The 17,410-nt window shown below is 30.5% G+C and overlaps 1 protein-coding gene across 8 annotated transcripts in view; it reads left to right on the top strand.

The window, feature by feature from the left end:
* Window positions 1-17,410, top strand: part of LOC106476578 (zinc phosphodiesterase ELAC protein 2-like) — a 64,565-nt gene that overhangs the window by 9,448 nt on the left and 37,707 nt on the right. For 5 of the 8 annotated variants that reach the window (XM_022381353.1, XM_022381354.1, XM_013937227.2 and 2 more), the window contains 5 exons: window positions 1,071-1,141; window positions 11,046-11,110; window positions 12,621-12,675; window positions 15,097-15,303; window positions 16,411-16,478. In XM_022381353.1, the coding sequence (XP_022237061.1) occupies window positions 1,071-1,141; window positions 11,046-11,110; window positions 12,621-12,675; window positions 15,097-15,303; window positions 16,411-16,478 (466 nt within the window). Of the gene's footprint in view, window positions 1-1,070; window positions 1,142-1,981; window positions 2,096-11,045; window positions 11,111-12,620; window positions 12,676-15,096; window positions 15,304-16,410; window positions 16,479-17,410 lie in introns of all 8 variants that reach the window. The other 3 variants (XM_022381355.1, XM_022381357.1, XM_022381358.1) reach the window with 2 other exon arrangements.

Here is a 17,410-nt window from a genome sequence, read left to right as displayed (position 1 = left end):
ATTTTGGTTTTAACTCGCTGTATTTTTACATTTTATTCTAATTTACTTTCACTGTTTTTACTGGTTGTTTGGCACAGATAGCCTCTTTCTTTGTGCCATAAAGCACCAAACAACCAACCAACAAACAATCCTGTCTGCTACATCATTTTCTCTGCACAGAAAAAAATTGATTTTCATTTTTTTTTCTAGCTCATTCTCATTTTTGTTAGATATGAGAATTCTGATTTTCATCTACCCAGAAATTCAATATAATCCACATTGTTAGATATAAATTAAATTCAAAATAGCTATGACCAAGTGGTTTCTCTCCATGTTTGGCTGACATCAGGAAAATAAACTAGAGAGTAGATGTGATGTTAATTGCTAGAGTTTCTGTTTAAAGTGTCTTGTAAATGAGGGAATATGGTATCACAAGATTACATAAAAGAAAAGGCAAGAGTGATTTAGTATACAACTTTTGCTAATTTGTAGCTTTTTGTTCATTCAAAAACAAGTTATCTAGATGTATATAAATTTTAGTTAACTCCTTCAATACAGAATTCCAGTATTGGTGACAGTAATTGAAGAAATCAATTTATTCTGTACTTAAAGCTCTGTTGAATTTCTTTTTTGATAACAGAAAAGTTTTTGTAATATCATTAGTTGCCTTAAAAAATTAAGGTGTCTTACATACTTTGCAGATAACTATATTTGTCTATAATCTGTAAAATTACCCCTACTTTTTATGTTCAGTATTTTAATAGTCTGGATACTGGAATCCTTTCTTGTACAGAAAAAAATTGAATTCGACAAACACATTTTAATATATGTAAATGTATAAGAATTACAATACACAAGATCTATATTGGTTTTTGTCAAGCCACTCCACATGTCATTGCTTATTTTATGAGCTTGGAGGAATTAATTGATTCTGAAGTACCACAGATATGTGTGTGTGTGAGTTCCTTATAGTGTTGTTTTCATTTGTCACATTTCAAAGACCTTTCAGTTGTACACATACAAGTTTTTAATCAAATATTGAAAGTTTATAAAGCAGATAATCAAAATATTCTTTATTTAATCTTTTCTAGAATGAAATTAGCTAAGCTGGAGCATGTATTTTTCACTTACAAAAGTTGGGAAAATATTGGAGGGCTTCCAGGTAAGAAAAAAATTAGCTAAGGAATAAAGTATACTTTCTAAACTTTTTACGTCAACGAGCTATGGACATCCACTCTCAACAAACTCTGCAGATAAAATGATGACCTCATAGTTCTATGGACAACATCTGCCAATCATCACACTCGCTATACCACTAGGCCGCACTTACCTTTTATAAGACTTTACAAGTTCCTACAGTGATTTGAATAAGGCCTCAGTATAGAAGCCAAAACGTCATCCTCGTTTCACTCAACAGGCAGTTGCAGTCCATTAAAGTTCTCAAACCTATCATTGATTCTCCTCTTAAACTCTTCTAAAGTTATGGTTTCCACTGACAGGAACTCACTCCATCAGCCAATCACCCTATTGAGAAATCAAAACTATCTTAGTTGGAGCCTAGCGTCCCCCCCCCCTTTTTTTTTTTACAAATTTGCATTCTAATATATAACAATGTTTTGGGACAACAAGGGATCTAATGGTCTATTTTGACTATCCCCTTTTCTGAAGTAAATTAAAACTATTACATAAATAAATAAATTTAAAAAAAATGTTAAAGCCAGCCATTATCATTCATATAGTTATCAAGCTTTCTCTTAAACTCACCCAAATTCACTGCCTCCACAACATTTGAAGGCAACCCATTCTAAAGGTCAACCACCCTGTTAGAAAAATATAACTGTCTTAGCTGAAGATGGCTCCTACCCTGCCAAAATTTATATTTGTGTTCCCTAGTTTTACTCTTCACACTGTTTAGTATGAAAAAATATGATGCATCAGTATCAATTTCCTTTACAATCTTAAAGTGCTCAATCAGATCACCTCTAACTCTTCTTTTTTCAAGAGAAAAGAAGCTGAGAGATTTCGACCTTTCCTTGTATGGCAACTTCTCTATACCAGGCACCACTATAGTAACCATCCTCTGAACCCTTTCCAACAATTCAATGTCTTTCCAAAGGTAAGGAGCCCAAGACTAAACACAATACTCCAAATGTGGCCTAACCAGTAACCTATATGATGAAATTATAATCTCTCTACACTTGTATTCAATATTTCTGTCAATACAACCTAAAATCCTATTTGCCCTACCATTAGCAACAGCACACTGCTTGGATGGCTTAAGAAATGGATCAACTATTACACCAAAATTCCTTTCTTTCATGACACTGTTAAGGTTATTCCCATGCAAATTATACTTATAATTCGAATTATGATAACCCACATGCATTATTTTGCATTTATTATAATTAAAACCCATTTGCAATTTATTTATCCAACTCACTAAATGATCTAAATCCTTTTGTAAATCAGCAGCATCCTCTTCACAGCTAGCAATACCCAATACCTTAATTTAAGTAATTTATTGACTTCATTCATCTATGTCATTGATGTAAATTAGAGAGATCAAAGGTCCTAAGACCGATCTCTGATGTACCACACTTGTAACATTAATCCAGTTTGACTGAACTCCATTTATAGCAGCCCTCTGCTTTCTTCCTTCCAGCTATTCTTCTATCCAATTTGCTAACTTTTCCCCCCCACACCTATAGAGATAATTTTTTTACAATTGTTTTATTTGGCACCTTGTCAAATGCTTTCTGAAAATCCAGATACACCTTTACCCATATCTACATACACAGTAACCTGTTCAAAGAATGTCAAAAGATTTGTAAGGCAAGATTTTCCCTTAGTGGAACCATGTGGACTATCCAATAAAATTCTAAACTTTGTTAAATGGCTTTGCAAAACATCTTTTATCAGGCTTTCCAAAACTTTTCCCACAACTGATGTGAAACTGAGGACAATTACTTGGACAATTTTTATCTCCTCCCTTAGCTAACTTCCAATCCTCTGATACCTGCCCACTGTTCAAGCAAGTGGCTCATATTCAATCCTTAACCTCCTTCAAAACCCTTGGAAAAATATTGTCTGGCCCAGGAGCCTTATCGTTCTATAAACTTCCCAATTTTTTTCTTAACAAGCTTAGAATTAATGTAGTCGTTTTGTTCAGTCTTGTTTCCATCTACCAACTGGTCAAGATGTGGAATACTGATTAAATCTTCATTGGTAAAAACTGAAGAAAAAGCAGAATTTAATAACCTAACCATCTCAAAATCATCAGATATGAGCCTTCCTTTATCATTCTTCAAGGGTCCTTCCCCAATCCTAACATTTTGTTTACCTTCATGTATTTAAAGAAATCCTTACTTGTAATCTTTACATTTTCACCCAACCTTTTCTCATACATCTTTTTTGATGTCCTAATTTCTTGTTTCACCATCTTTCTTGATCATCTATAATCATCTAAATCTCCCATCATACCAGTCAGTTTAAATTTCTTAAATTTTCGATGCTTTTCTTTAATTTTATCTTTTATACTCTTTGTGAGCCAACCTGGTTTTTTACTTGTAGCTACCCTTTTCGTTCTGTAAAGAATATGTTTACCTTGAATATTTAAAAATTTATCTTTAAAAATTTTCCACATTTGATCAGTGTCTTCAAATAACTCAGCTGCCCAATTCACAACAGATAATTCTTGTTGCATCCATTCAGAATTTGCATTTTTGATATTTGTAACCAAAATATCATTATTCCTTATCTCCATATGCAGCAAAACATCAAACCTAAGAGCAATGATCACTTGCATCCAGATGTTCCCTAATTTTGACCCTCTCCATCATTTCTATATTTGAAGTTAACAATAAAATGAAAATAGCATTGTTTCTAATAGGTTCCTTGACTAGTTGGTGAAGAAAGTCATCTTGAACAGTTTCCAAAAACCTTTCTCCCTCGTGGGTTTGACTCTAGCATTTCCCAAACTATAAGCCTGAAATTATAATCACCCATAATTATGACTTCATTAACAGCTGAAATTTTAATCTCGTTATAAAGTTTCTCATTAATTTCATCAGTATCATCTGGTGGTCTGTAACAAGTTCTCACTAAAAGCCTTTTCCCTTTATATCCACTAATAGAAACCCAAATGGATTCAACCTCCTTGCTATTCTTCAACTTCAACAGGATGTAGCTCACATTTTATATATAAAGTCTCTCCTTCCCTCTCTTTAGTACTCTATCTCTATTAAATAGCCTGTAACCTTGTATTTCAAAGAAATTTCTGTCATCAAGATCATCTATATTTAACCATTTTTCAGTTATTCCCATTATATCAAAATCCTCCATTCCTACCAGTGCTGTAAGGTCATCTATTTTATTTCTTTTAATACTTGCATTACAATAGTAACATTTAAGCCTACCCTAAGAGCTACTTCTATACTCATTTATTATGCTAAACTTTTATCTACCTCTTATTCTTTAGCTTATTCTGGCCCTCACCACTGGCTAGTCCTAGTTTAAAATTTCCTTTACAGCTGAGTTAATAGCCCTTACAAACAAGCTGCCCCTATTTTATTTAAATATATACCATCAATTCAAAAAAGCTCCCTTCTTCCATTGCACTGATCCCACAAGTCCAACCAGCCATTCTGCTTATCTTTACATATTAAGCTAAGCCTAACATTTAGCCCTAGTGACCTAATATATATATATATATAAGTAGAAATGTAAGAAAAGTATAGTTAATTAGCTATACTAATTTCCAGCTGATCTTTAATTTTGCTTTAAGTACTTAGTTTGCTCTGATTGGAAGTTGATATTAAATTTGTGTTCTCTCATCGTATTGACTTCAGAATACAGCATGTTGAAATCAGAGTTCTTTATCCTTTTGATCTCTCAGGTAATCTTGTATACTTCAATAAGATCACCTCTTACTCTTCCTTTCTCAAGAGATGATAACTTATCCCTATTCCTATAAAACAACCATTCCATACCTGTAATCTTCATTGTAGCTTTCTTCTGAACCATTTACAATAAGCTAGTATTTGTTATTATTTAGGAGACTAAAACTATACACAGTATTCCAAAGTAAGATTTGGATAGACCCGATTACATCTGTTTGTCTTATCATTATATCTATAATTACACCCTAAAATTTTATTAATATTATTACTAGCAACAGAGAACTGCCTTGATGGCTTGAGTTACTTATTTGCTGCCATGCCAAGTTTTTTCTTCAGTCATGCTATTATGATGGTTCCCATCTATATTTGACATATTGTCCAAATTTTGATAACCCAAATACATTACCTTGCACTCATTATAATTAAAGATAATTTGATGAATATTTGTCCAACTTACCAATTACTCCAAGTCATTCTGTAATACCAGAACTTTCTAATGACATCTAGAAATGCCCAAGAGTTTAATAAATGCAGCAAACTTTAATAATTTAGCAATTATTCCCAATACTAAAAAGCCAAGACCCAAGCACTGACCTCTTAGGCTCTGCTAGTAACAAGAACCCAGTCTGACTGGACTTCATTAGTAAGTTCTTTTCTGTTCTAACCATACTAAAAGCCAATAAAATATTCTTTCCCCAAACCCCGTTGATATGATCTTCTGTGTGGCATCTTATCAAATGCTTTTTGAAAATCTAAGTTCACTGAGTTTATACACTTTTTATTGCCCAAATTACAAGTAACATCCTTGGAAGACAGATAACAGATCAACCCTCTCTCCACAGAGAGGGTTAATCTGTGCATGTCGAGGTTTTAGTGAGTTACATTCAAAATTTAATTAAACACACACTCTTTTCATGGTATACCAATAAATATAGGATAAAAATGTAAGTAATAACCCATACTTTAATAGCACATAAGTTTTAAGTTCTTACTTTTATAAGGTAATATATTTTTTTTTAATCTAGAATTTCCTCTAGTGTGAAAATTGACATTTGTTCTCTAGGCATCCTCTCTTCTTTAATTTATCTACCACCCCTCCAGGAAGTATGAAATTTAACACACTCTTGCCACAACTACCTTTCACATCCTATCTTTTAGAAATTGCCAATAGTTCTCTCTCATGTTAAATACTACATTATTTATAGCCAATAGAAAAACCAAGGTTTTTATCTGTCAAATGAAATATTATATTGCATTGTTTTCTGTAAAGAAAATTGTCAGTTTTGCTTTCAATTCAAGCTTGATTCCCATGAGAAACATATCAACAAGCTTAGATGAAGTTTTAATGGTTCTTGTTGCATGGTTATAATGGCAGAAAAATTGTGATAGTTATGGGACATTGCTTTTTGCATGTTATTATTCTGTGTTATTTAGTGAGTTGTTTAATTAAGTAAAAAATTTAGTGCAATACTACCATTAGTATAAAAAAAAAAGTAGGGTTAAATGTCATTGACAGTCAACAGCCAAAAAAAAAGCAAGTACTTTTTTCTTGTTTTTCATGTATTTATTGTTATATAAGTAACTGAAATGAAAAATATGAAACTTTTTGTTAGTTAATGATAGATTAGTTGAAATAAATAATAACAATATAATAAAATTTTTCACAAGATACGTCACGAGCAGCTTGTGAGTAGCTCATGCGTAGTGTAATTTAATAGCATAATGTGAGATGCATGTTTATGAAGTGATTTACAACTTATAATGGTATGTGTAGCAGTTAGATAGGGTTCAAAGGGCAATAAAATTTAAGTATAAATATATGTATACTGTTACGAGTTTAAAGCTATTTAGGATAAACAAATGTATCATATTATAATTTGATGTCATTCTAGTAAGAAAAAAGGGTAATTTAGATTTACTTACCAAAGTTTTTTTTGGGGGGGGGGAATCAGTCAAATTGACCAATCTTGTATAAAATTAGGGTAGAGAAAATAACAGATAAAATATAAAGTTTTACTGAAAAACAAGTTTGAAATTTATTTAGGAGGTTTTAAAAATTATACAAATAAAATTTGAGATTTTTGAGGTGAAGAAAAGTATTTTTAATCTTAACGTGGAAATCACTTAGCAGTCAGACTAGTATATAGATATACTATATATATTCATGGACAAATCTTTAGTAAAAATACTTTATTAAAAAAATCTGATTTTTTTGTGTATAAAAGAATTGTAATGTTTACTAAAGGTTTACCAGATTTTGTGAAGATACACAAAGTGTGTTAAAGTTATAGTATGGAAACTATAACGAGTACAAAAATGGTTGAGGTTGGTTGATTCGACCAACCTTGTAGTGAGAGAGTTAATAAGGTGAGATTTTCCTTTGGCTTTATTTTTGATATATTATTTCACTAAATGATCTTGTAAAGTTTAAGTTTATTTATTAGACTCTTTGGAATTTTTTCCACTACAGAAGTAAGACTAGTTGTACTAGAAATTTCTAGTTCAAGTTTTGTGTGCTCCCGTTAAAAACAGGAATAACCACTGATGAAAGTAACTTCTTAATATGGTAGCAGTTTGCTCCATCCCCTCCCACAATTATACAAATCGACACTGCTGAATTATATAGACCAAAGTTTCAAAAATTTGAATACATGCATTAGTACTAATAGCTATTGCATTTAACTAGCAGAAACACCACCCTATGGCTGGCTGTTTGTGCTAGTAATTACTAATCGTAGTATTCATACTTCATTGAAAAAAAAAGTTAGAAAAAGTGAAGATTTTCTAAAAAAGGATTTTTTTTTCTGGGAAGTACTACACCGGAAAAGTGTTTGGATTATGCTCTTTAGTCATACGCAACTCGTTGCATCAAAATGATTCAATGTACAGAACCAAAAATTTTTACAAATTTTACTCGTATAAATTGTAATGTTTTTATATATTAGAAGTGGTGCCATTTATTGAAAAAATAATAGTTTTTAAGAACTCCAGTTTCTCAGCACTACATCTAAAAATTACATCAATAAAGATATAATCAAACCCTCATACAGGCCTAGTGTAAGTAGTGTTCTTGTTGTGAGGAGATTGCTTTTATTTAAAATTGTGTTCTGTTATAAAAAAAATGGTTGTTGCACATACCACATTTATTTTTCAAATTGTCTGAATCGTGAATACCCAAAATGTGAATTTTTTTTTTTTTTATGGATTTTTGTTTGTGATGCCATTTAGTAGATGGCTCAGGAGTTTTGTTTACATACATAGATACTGACCTACATGTTACATCTATTATAGTAAGATATAAAAAGATTTAAAAAGTCAATTTAAGTTTGGTTTGGGATGGAATCAAAAACTAAGACCAAGATTATGTGAATGTGTTCCACCTGATTGAGAGTGGTGCCTGAAGGTCAGTATTTTTCTATAACAGTGTAATGTGACATCCAAATAATATTAGTAAAAACAATTATGGTAAGTGGAAACATAAAAGGACCTTAGCAGAATGGTTTGCCGCTATGGTATCAGTACTAAAATTTTTAATCGTACACTTTACTGGACTGGCTTACTTTCACTGTTGGGAGTTACATTAACAATTATCCAATATTCATGCATCTACCCAATGTCAAATGACTTACCAAAAATGAAAGAGAGGATCTCATATCTGATCTTTGACCTTCTTTAAAATGTTGAGGAAAATTTACCTAGTCCTGGTGTTTATCTGTTTCAGGTTTGCCAGATTTTGGTCAGGAAATAAGCAATCCAGACTTTGAATATAAACCCAAAACAAGCCCAACTTTTCCCATGCTTCATTTCTATTCATGTGAACATAATATTTGTAATTCTAATGTGTGTAAAATTCTCAGTAAAAGAGCAAACTATGACACAAAAGAAGTTACTGGGCAAAACATAAAAATACACAAATATAACCTTAAATCTACAATTATTCTTAAATTATATTTTAAGTGAGCCCCCCCTGTAATCTAATCATTATAGAGAAAAACTTTAGCTTATTGCACCTTTCTCTTTTTAGTTTCTGGATCAGTTACTTGGTTATGTCAAGTTTATTTGATGATTATAAGTAAACTGTAGGAATTTGAGTGTGAAAGTAAAGAAGAAAGTATACGAGTTGTCACCCTCACAATATCTGCTATATTCCATGCCAACAAGGTCTTTACTAGGGCTCATTTGGCTGGCTGAGATATGAATGATTCAATAGTAGGAAAGGTTATTGGTCTTCACACAATGAATACCCCCCTCCATGTAAAATTTAATTCCAAATATCTTTTTGCTTTTCTGCCCAAACCACTGCCGTTTATTATTACTGAGCAGATCTGGTTGGTTTGCAGTTTGCACATTGAGTGGGGGTCATAAACTGACTCCTATCCCAGGTACCCCCCGATTGGGTCTAGCTTGAAAAAAGGAAAGTGCTCGTGTGCTGGTAGAAAGTCAGTCAATCTGTTGTGCATATCAAAGCAATGGGATTGGAATTTGTTTATTTGCTTTTGTGCAAAGCTATATAATGGGATATATGCATTCTATTCACAGTGAGAAATTTGAGGAATTTTTCATTGTAACTCCGTAAAGTTACTGTTGACTCACTGGGGGACAGGGATGAGAAGTAAAGTCCAATTAGGATTGTGAAGTTAAAATGTCTATAGGTTTTTCTTAACTAAATAAATAAGTTTAATTGGTTGAGCACTTTTGCCATGTTTTAAATTTTCAAAATAAGCCTAAGATATTTAAAAGAAAAAAGAGAAAGCAAAATTACAAATGACAGCGAGAATAAACAAGCCCACTTCCATGGTTTTTAAATGGTACTGGCAACCCTGATCAATTTTTAACCTCTTAATTGGCCTAATGAACCTAGTACAGAGTTAAAAGTCTTGTTGACACTGGATATGACAGATATAAAGTGGTTGACATATTTTTATAGATCCTTTACTTTCACTTTTGAGTTCTTATAATTACTAGTGTAGTCTTCTCTCTCTCTCTAATGCTGTGGTTATTTGACCCACTCTGGGAACAATAAGACTAGCCTGTTAGTTCTCCAGTTATTGATGTTATTAATACTTAGTCTAATATTAATTTGTAAATGAGTCCTATAAAACTGATAAAAATTACACTTCATAATATAACTAGTGTCTCAACCACTACTATGTTTATCGTATCACAGCTGTCTTAATGAGCCCTGTATTGGATAAACAGCCTCATTGGCACTGGATGTAGATGATAAAGTGTAGTTGACATATTGTTATACATTGTTCTTTAATTTCACTCTTCAATTTTCAGAATTTCTACTTACCAAGGGATTAATATCTACATGATTCACATCAGTTCCAGTATTTCCCACAGAATACCGAAAGTTCAGGAACATTGAGCTGATATTTTCTCATGTAAAAACAAGAAAACATTTTAAAAACTCAGCCATTTCATAGTCTTAAATGAAAACTGTGCCATCAACATCTTTTAGGAGCCTAGTAGTTTTCTTACCTTTAACATACTTAAGTCCATGTTGTTGGTTTTTACATTATCAGCCAGCAGTTTCTCATAAGTCCTTTTTCATTCATTAATTTCTTTTTTTTAATCAAATACCTGTCTTCAAAATAATTTTGTGTGTCTTTCATCCTGTCTGTCAATTTAAACTTCTAAAACTTGTGGTATTTATCTATGAGTTTCTCATGTATGTCTTTATTAAGCCAATTAGGTTTTATCTTCCTTGCTGTCCTTTTTCTCTGTTTAGTAACATGCCTTTCTATGTACCTGATGTCCCAAAAGTTGGTTTCCATAAACTGAATGGTCTTAGTTGTTGACACAATTTTCTCTAAATGGTCACTCTCAGAATTAGTCTAACACTGAATAAGTTCAATCCAGATAATCTCCACATGTTTGTCAATGTTCAGTGCCATTATTTAGAACGTCTGTAAACAAACAACAAAAACTGTTAATTTTCTTAATCATTGTAACTGACATTTTAAGCAATATCATATTGATAAAACTATTAGTTTTTTGTATTTCTTGTTTGTGAAATAGTTTGTTGTTGAGAGAATTATTAGTACATGTGAATTGATGGTGTGCTGTAATAAGTAACATTTAAAGTGAATTATGTAACTTGTACAAAAATGTATACAAATTTCAGTGTTTTTTTTTGTGTAATGCATTTTTCTCTGTTTGTAGGTTTGTCTTTAACAATACAGGACATAGGAGTTCCTGAAATAACTCTACATGGCCCACCAAATATAGTTAGTATTCATATTCTTACCAAAGAGAAGTTTTCAAGACATGTATTACTAAGTTAATTTGACTTGTAATTATCTAGTTATTCTTTTCGATTTGTGATAAGTTGTTTAATAATCAAATCTTGATAATTGTTCACATTCAAAATCTATTCTGAAAAATTCATTTAGCTTTTTAACCACAAGAAGACTTGTAGATATATGAATTCTTTTCACTGTTTTCTGTCTTGAAGAAATAGTGTTTGAGTTTTGAATATTTATAAAAGCTTAACAACTTGATAACTGTTTTATTTTTATGATCATGTTATTTTTAACATATTCTTTATCAACTAGATGCAGTGTGTGAAATTCCACATAAAGTATATTGAGAATTTAAGGAAGAATATAATAATAATACTTCTCATGATTTTTTAATAAAATAGTGTGTTTATAATTGAATAAATTTGTATGTAGCTGGTATGTAAAATACTATCAAATGAAATATTTTTGTAGTTTCTTATTAGAACTATCTTAATTAAGCATGAAAATTAAGAGATTGTTAAGCAAAACTGTAAAACTTTCAAAATAAGAGACTAACAAAGTCTTCTGAATTTTCAGTGAAACAGGTGATGAATTTCTATATTAAGAAAAACTTATTTTTGGCTTAAATGCACATTACCAATGCACTTTACTGTATTAAAATAATAATATGGTAATGGAGCAAGTCAAATTGTATTTGATAAATTGAAAATACTGTAAATATAAAAATATACAAATATATGCTTAAGATGCAGTTTTCATTATACAAAGTAAGTAGATAAATATTAAATTAAAAACTCGTAGAAATAATGAGTCAAAGAACTAAAACCAAAAACATACTAAACATTAAGAAGTAATATTATGTAATGTGAATGCTATAAGGTATATGCAAACATTTTATTTCTTTAATAGACTTGTAATTGTTTTCTTATTTGCTAGACTGAGCAGTTTTAAGATTGAAATATGTGAATTTTGTAATGTTGTAAACATAGATAAATATACCTGGTAGATATAAAGGCAGCTATCACAAATACGAAACTGGTTTAAATATATAATTTCAAATACTTGCTATTTAGTGATAAGGCAAGTTAAACAAATGCATAACTGTAGGCCAATTATAGATATTATTAACATTTGAGAATTAAAAAATCAACCACAGTGACTTACGGAAGTTAGGGATTCTTTAATGTCTCATGTTTTTATATAATAGAGAGGCATTTTCTTACATATGAAAAACTCTCATCATGTAGGAAACGATCAGAATTTTTTTAATTTGTAGCAAGATTTTCATAAACAAAAGTGCTTGGTTCATAGATACTGTAGCAACGTAGGTACCTTTACATGTATTCAGGTACCCAAAAGCTATTTTGGAAGCTCAGTAAGTTCAAGAAAGATAAAAGCCATAATCTTTTTTCTTTCTTTTTTTTTGTAATAAAACTTTTTATTTTAAATTATAAATCTCCTGCTGTGATATGAAATGATGAATGTTTATTTTTAGGAAGAAATTTATGACATGACAAAAGGCTTTATGGTGACAAAAAATCTTCAAATAGGCAAGTATACTCGTTGATTTGTTTTATAAGTATTCCAAATACTATTTGCTGCAATAGAAACTTTTATTTACAGGACATTTAAAAATACCAAATATTCGGAACAAATTTTAACCATTATACAACAGAAGTTGAATGACTTTTCTTGTACACTGCATTGATCCATTGTGCATGTTTTGACATTTTGCAAAGTTATATTCAAAATTTAACCAAACAGCCTTATTATCGAAGATTGTTAATAACTTGGCATCAGAGCATAGTTTATAACTCAAATTTTTATATTTTCTAAGTTTTAAGCTCTTAATTTCAAAAAGAAATATTTAAAAATATCTCAGTCTTACATTTAATGTTATCTGTGTGTGCACTCTCAATTCTCCCTTCTTGTTTGTATAACCAGTAGTTTAGTTTCTACAGAGTAACTAATAGTTTGTGTTTATGTTAGTTAGACACTGTAGAAGCTATTCTGTTTATTATTATTATTATATCTGTACAATTTTAATGTCTTAACTTCTCCTTTTGCTGAGATATCAATATATTTTTTCCAACCCATGATAGAAGCCTCAACCATTTATCCTTAACTTTCAAGGCAGTTTTCAAAACCATGTCTTATTTGATTCACATGTTTATAACCAATAGAAAGAGCTTTTTTGCTAATTTCAAGCTTGAATGTCAGGAAGATGTTAATCAAGAGAAAATGATCGATGTGTGTTTGTGTAAGTAAAGTGTTGATCATAGCAGTAATGTAACCCCCTCCCCCCATTTATGGCTCAGTTAGAAAGCCAATTGTGACTATTATATTTATTAACTTCTAAAATTAGTTTTTGAAAGGTTCATGAATTTTTGTTTGGAAGATGAAGTTAGAGGAAAAATAACTAGGCCTATTTAAATATACATTTGAGTGGACATATTTCACACTACACAGTGTGGAGGTTTACAAGAATCTGCTGGTGTTTTCCCACTGTGATGTATATCTTTTCATTAATGAATAAACTGCTTACATGGTACAAGTCAAACAATAAAATTATAAAATTAAAAGAAATTAGATGTGATGTTAATATTTGAAATTCTGAATATCATCAGTTGAAGATATGGCAACAGATGATGATTCATAATGTTCAGCTTTTCACTTCACTGTATGTTGATGATTTAGTTACAGTTAATTTTATGGTAGAAAAAGTAGAGCTTTGTAAATTGTAAACTTGATATTCATTTAGGAAGTTCTAGGGGTTATGTAAATTAAAATATGAAATTGTAAGATGAAAAAATGATATTTTTATTGTTAGCATGAAAATCACCTTGAACTCATATTGACTCAGGAATTAACAATTCACAGACAAATTTTTTTATAAATACTTGATTAAATGTAATGATTTTTTGGGTACAGCATACTTGATTTTTATCAAAAGTGTGTAAAATTTCATAAAGATACACTTAGTAAATTTGAAGTTCAAGTATGTATGGCTTCAACATTCTGTGGCTGGGATCAATGGACTGAGCTGTGCACAAAGCATTAATAAGCGTGCTTTACTAGAATTAGTCCTTGGAGTTGGTACTATCATGTAGCTTGATTTTTTTTTTATTATTATTATAATGATTAGTTGGTTGGTCAGGAACTACAACAAAGTTGGACATGAAAAAAGTCATGAAGTTTTGGTTAGGTCCAAAAATATATCTGTATCCCTTTATTCGGAGTGTTGTAAGGAAGGAAATGTTGTGTGTCTGGTATATGCATGTGAGAAAGTTTTTAATGCATTTCAAGTACTATTTTGAGGTCATAAATTCATATATGGGAATTAATGGAAGCTCTGCACATGTATACAGTTTATGATAAAAACAAGTATCAGTTGAATACTCCTCAGAAAAAAAAACTGATGTGACCCATTTTCACTATTTGCAGTATAAGTTGCTTTAAAAGGTTTTTAGTGATTTTTATAATGAACAGTTAGTAACCAAAAAATTGTAAAAACATTTTCATATATACTTTCCTTATTCAGCAACCAGCATTACTCTCTCTTCTGCTTTTAAGAAAATGTCTTATCATAAACAAAGTTCTAGATAAGGCTAACTTGGTGTTTCTTTAATAGTCCTTCAATCTTGAAAAGTAGTTCTGTGAAAAATGATGAAAATGGAGTAATGAATGTGTGTGTAATAAAGAAAATGATTTATTTTTATAATTTTACTTTTATCCAAAAATAATTATATTAATAATTCTAATAACTATAGAGTAATATATATATATATATGTGTGTGTGTGTGTGCATTTATTGTTTATATCTTAGTTACTGAAAGTTAGATTTACAATAAATAACATTTTAAAGCTTTCCAAGTTGCATTATATTCCTGTATTTTTTGTACTACATAATTAAAACTGAGAGTATTCACACAGTATGTAATCCATTGTAATACTTGTTCTTTTTCTGGCAGTGAGTAGAAACCACAAACATGGTTCCTTTACTGATAACTGCATGACTGTACACTATGTTCCAATTTATAGTTCAGTTACTGCATCCTCCAGGAAGACAGATATGGAAAACAGTTATGACAATGACCATGTAATTTCATTAGGAGATGGGTCATCTCATCAACAAAATAATTACTGCGAATCATTAGATTCTGTGAATCCAGAACAAGGTTTGTACAATCTTTATTGAAAATTATACATAATAATGTGCGTGTGTGTTAACAGGAACATGTGTTATTTTTTGTGGAATTATTCAGTTACATTTGAAATGCAAATAAGTAAATTTTTTTATTATAACTTCTTTCTTTTATATAGATTAAGCTATTACCTAATATATTTCATTTAGGATAAAAAAAATTAGACTTTTTTTTTCAATTTGACTGTAGGTATAATTCAGGTAACCTTGTGCACGTTGGAGTGTAACATGTTTAATGAAGAGAAACAGCCAGTATCCAGTAAAAATTCTTTATCTTTATCTCAGTGTTTCACCTTATGAATTTATCAAGAATTAGACACAAGCCCAGCCCTAACAGAACCAACAGTAATCCTAGATAATAACAGTGAGTTCTTATGTATTGTGTGGTGTGATTACATTAACAATAAGAAGGTAAACAATAATGACAAAAATATAAACATGGTAGAGAAAATATTAATTTAAAAGCAAATTAGTGTTAACATCTAATAAGTATGTAGAGATAAACTATAATGTAGTTATATTCACATATATACACTCTTTGGGTGAAATGGGGAGGTGCACATTAAAACATCCATCATTTAAAGTGATAAATGTATATCCCTGTTAATTGAAGGCCTCTTGGTTCTAATGTGAAAGGACTCCTTGTACTTTCTGTCCAGAAAACCATGGCATTTTCTTCTATTTTAAAGCTAAAAGGGTGATTGTATTTAGGCAATTTGTGTTGTTCCGTTAAAACTGGGCTTGTGTTCATTTGGGTGTCTACCTTTTTATTAAGCCATAAGGTGAGATATTGAGGAAATAAAGAATTTTCACTGGATACTGTGGTTCTCTCCATTCCATATGTTATTAAGTTTTGAATGGTTGTGTTTTTGATGTGATTTAAAACTGTTAAGATTTAATGCTAAAAAATTAAACTTCTTGATTTTTTTTTAATTTTGAAATAAATCGTGTCTAGTTAGTCTAGCATTGGTACTGTAATACATCAGTGACATACTAGAAGTTATTATATTATGCACTTAACAACTCCACTCTATGATTTTGCTGTCATACATTTGTGTAGAATAAAGACTATTTTGTATAGTTAAGAAGAGACAGAAAACAGAAGCTGTCCTAGAAAATGAAGACATTTCTGTAGCTTATATTTGTAAGGTGAGTTCAGACTTTTACTTATAGTAGCAATATACAAATCCCATCTTATAATAAGATATTATTTTGAATATTACTCACAAACTTATCTTTTCATAATAAATGAAGCAATTTGACTGTTTATTTGCTAAGTAAAATGTTTTAAAGTAATGAAGCTTGGAAATCAAAAAGGTTTTCTAATTCTTTGTACCCCCCCTTCAGAGATTTAATTGAGATAACGCAGGTGTCCTGCATGTTTCAAAAAACAATTGGTGCTTGGCATTGAAAATGTTGCTTTTTACGGTTCTCAGTCAGATTTATTTTGAAGTATGTATCAAACACTGGAGAAAAGCATTCCTATTCTTTACTGTAGTTTTATTGAAATTATATATATATATTACGTATACATCCAGATATGTAACATTTATTATTGTGTATATTTTGTACAGAAATATAATAACAGATCATAAAAGTACTTTTGTTCCATTAATTTAAAAGTATAGGCTACCAAGAAGTGAAATAAAAACATTTGGCTTTTTTAAGCTCATTTCAAAGGAAAGCCTTACATGGAAGGGGTTTAAAGCAAATCTCAATCATTTCAACTTTTGTTTGAATGTAATTCTCTGAAAGTGATTGAATTATTATAAATTTTGCAACTGATTATTACATATTGGCTTAATTTTGTAAAACTCTTCAATGAAGGCACATGTTATGTTGGATCCTTTACATATATTTTTTAATGAAGGTACGTGTTATGTTGGATCTTTTACATATATTTTTTAATGAAGGTACGTGTTATGTTGGATCCTTTACATATGTTTTTTAATGAAGGTACGTGTTATGTTGGATCCTTTACTATATATTTTTTAATGAAGGTACGTGTTATGTTGGATCCTTTACATATGTTTTTAATGTAAGGTACGTGTTATAGTTGATCCTTTACTATATGTTTTTAA

Source organism: Limulus polyphemus, unplaced genomic scaffold, assembly GCF_000517525.1.
Source record: "Limulus polyphemus unplaced genomic scaffold, Limulus_polyphemus-2.1.2 Scaffold157, whole genome shotgun sequence".
In the NCBI taxonomy this organism is placed as follows: domain Eukaryota; kingdom Metazoa; phylum Arthropoda; class Merostomata; order Xiphosura; family Limulidae; genus Limulus; species Limulus polyphemus.
This window is presented reverse-complemented; position numbering and strand designations above follow the sequence as displayed.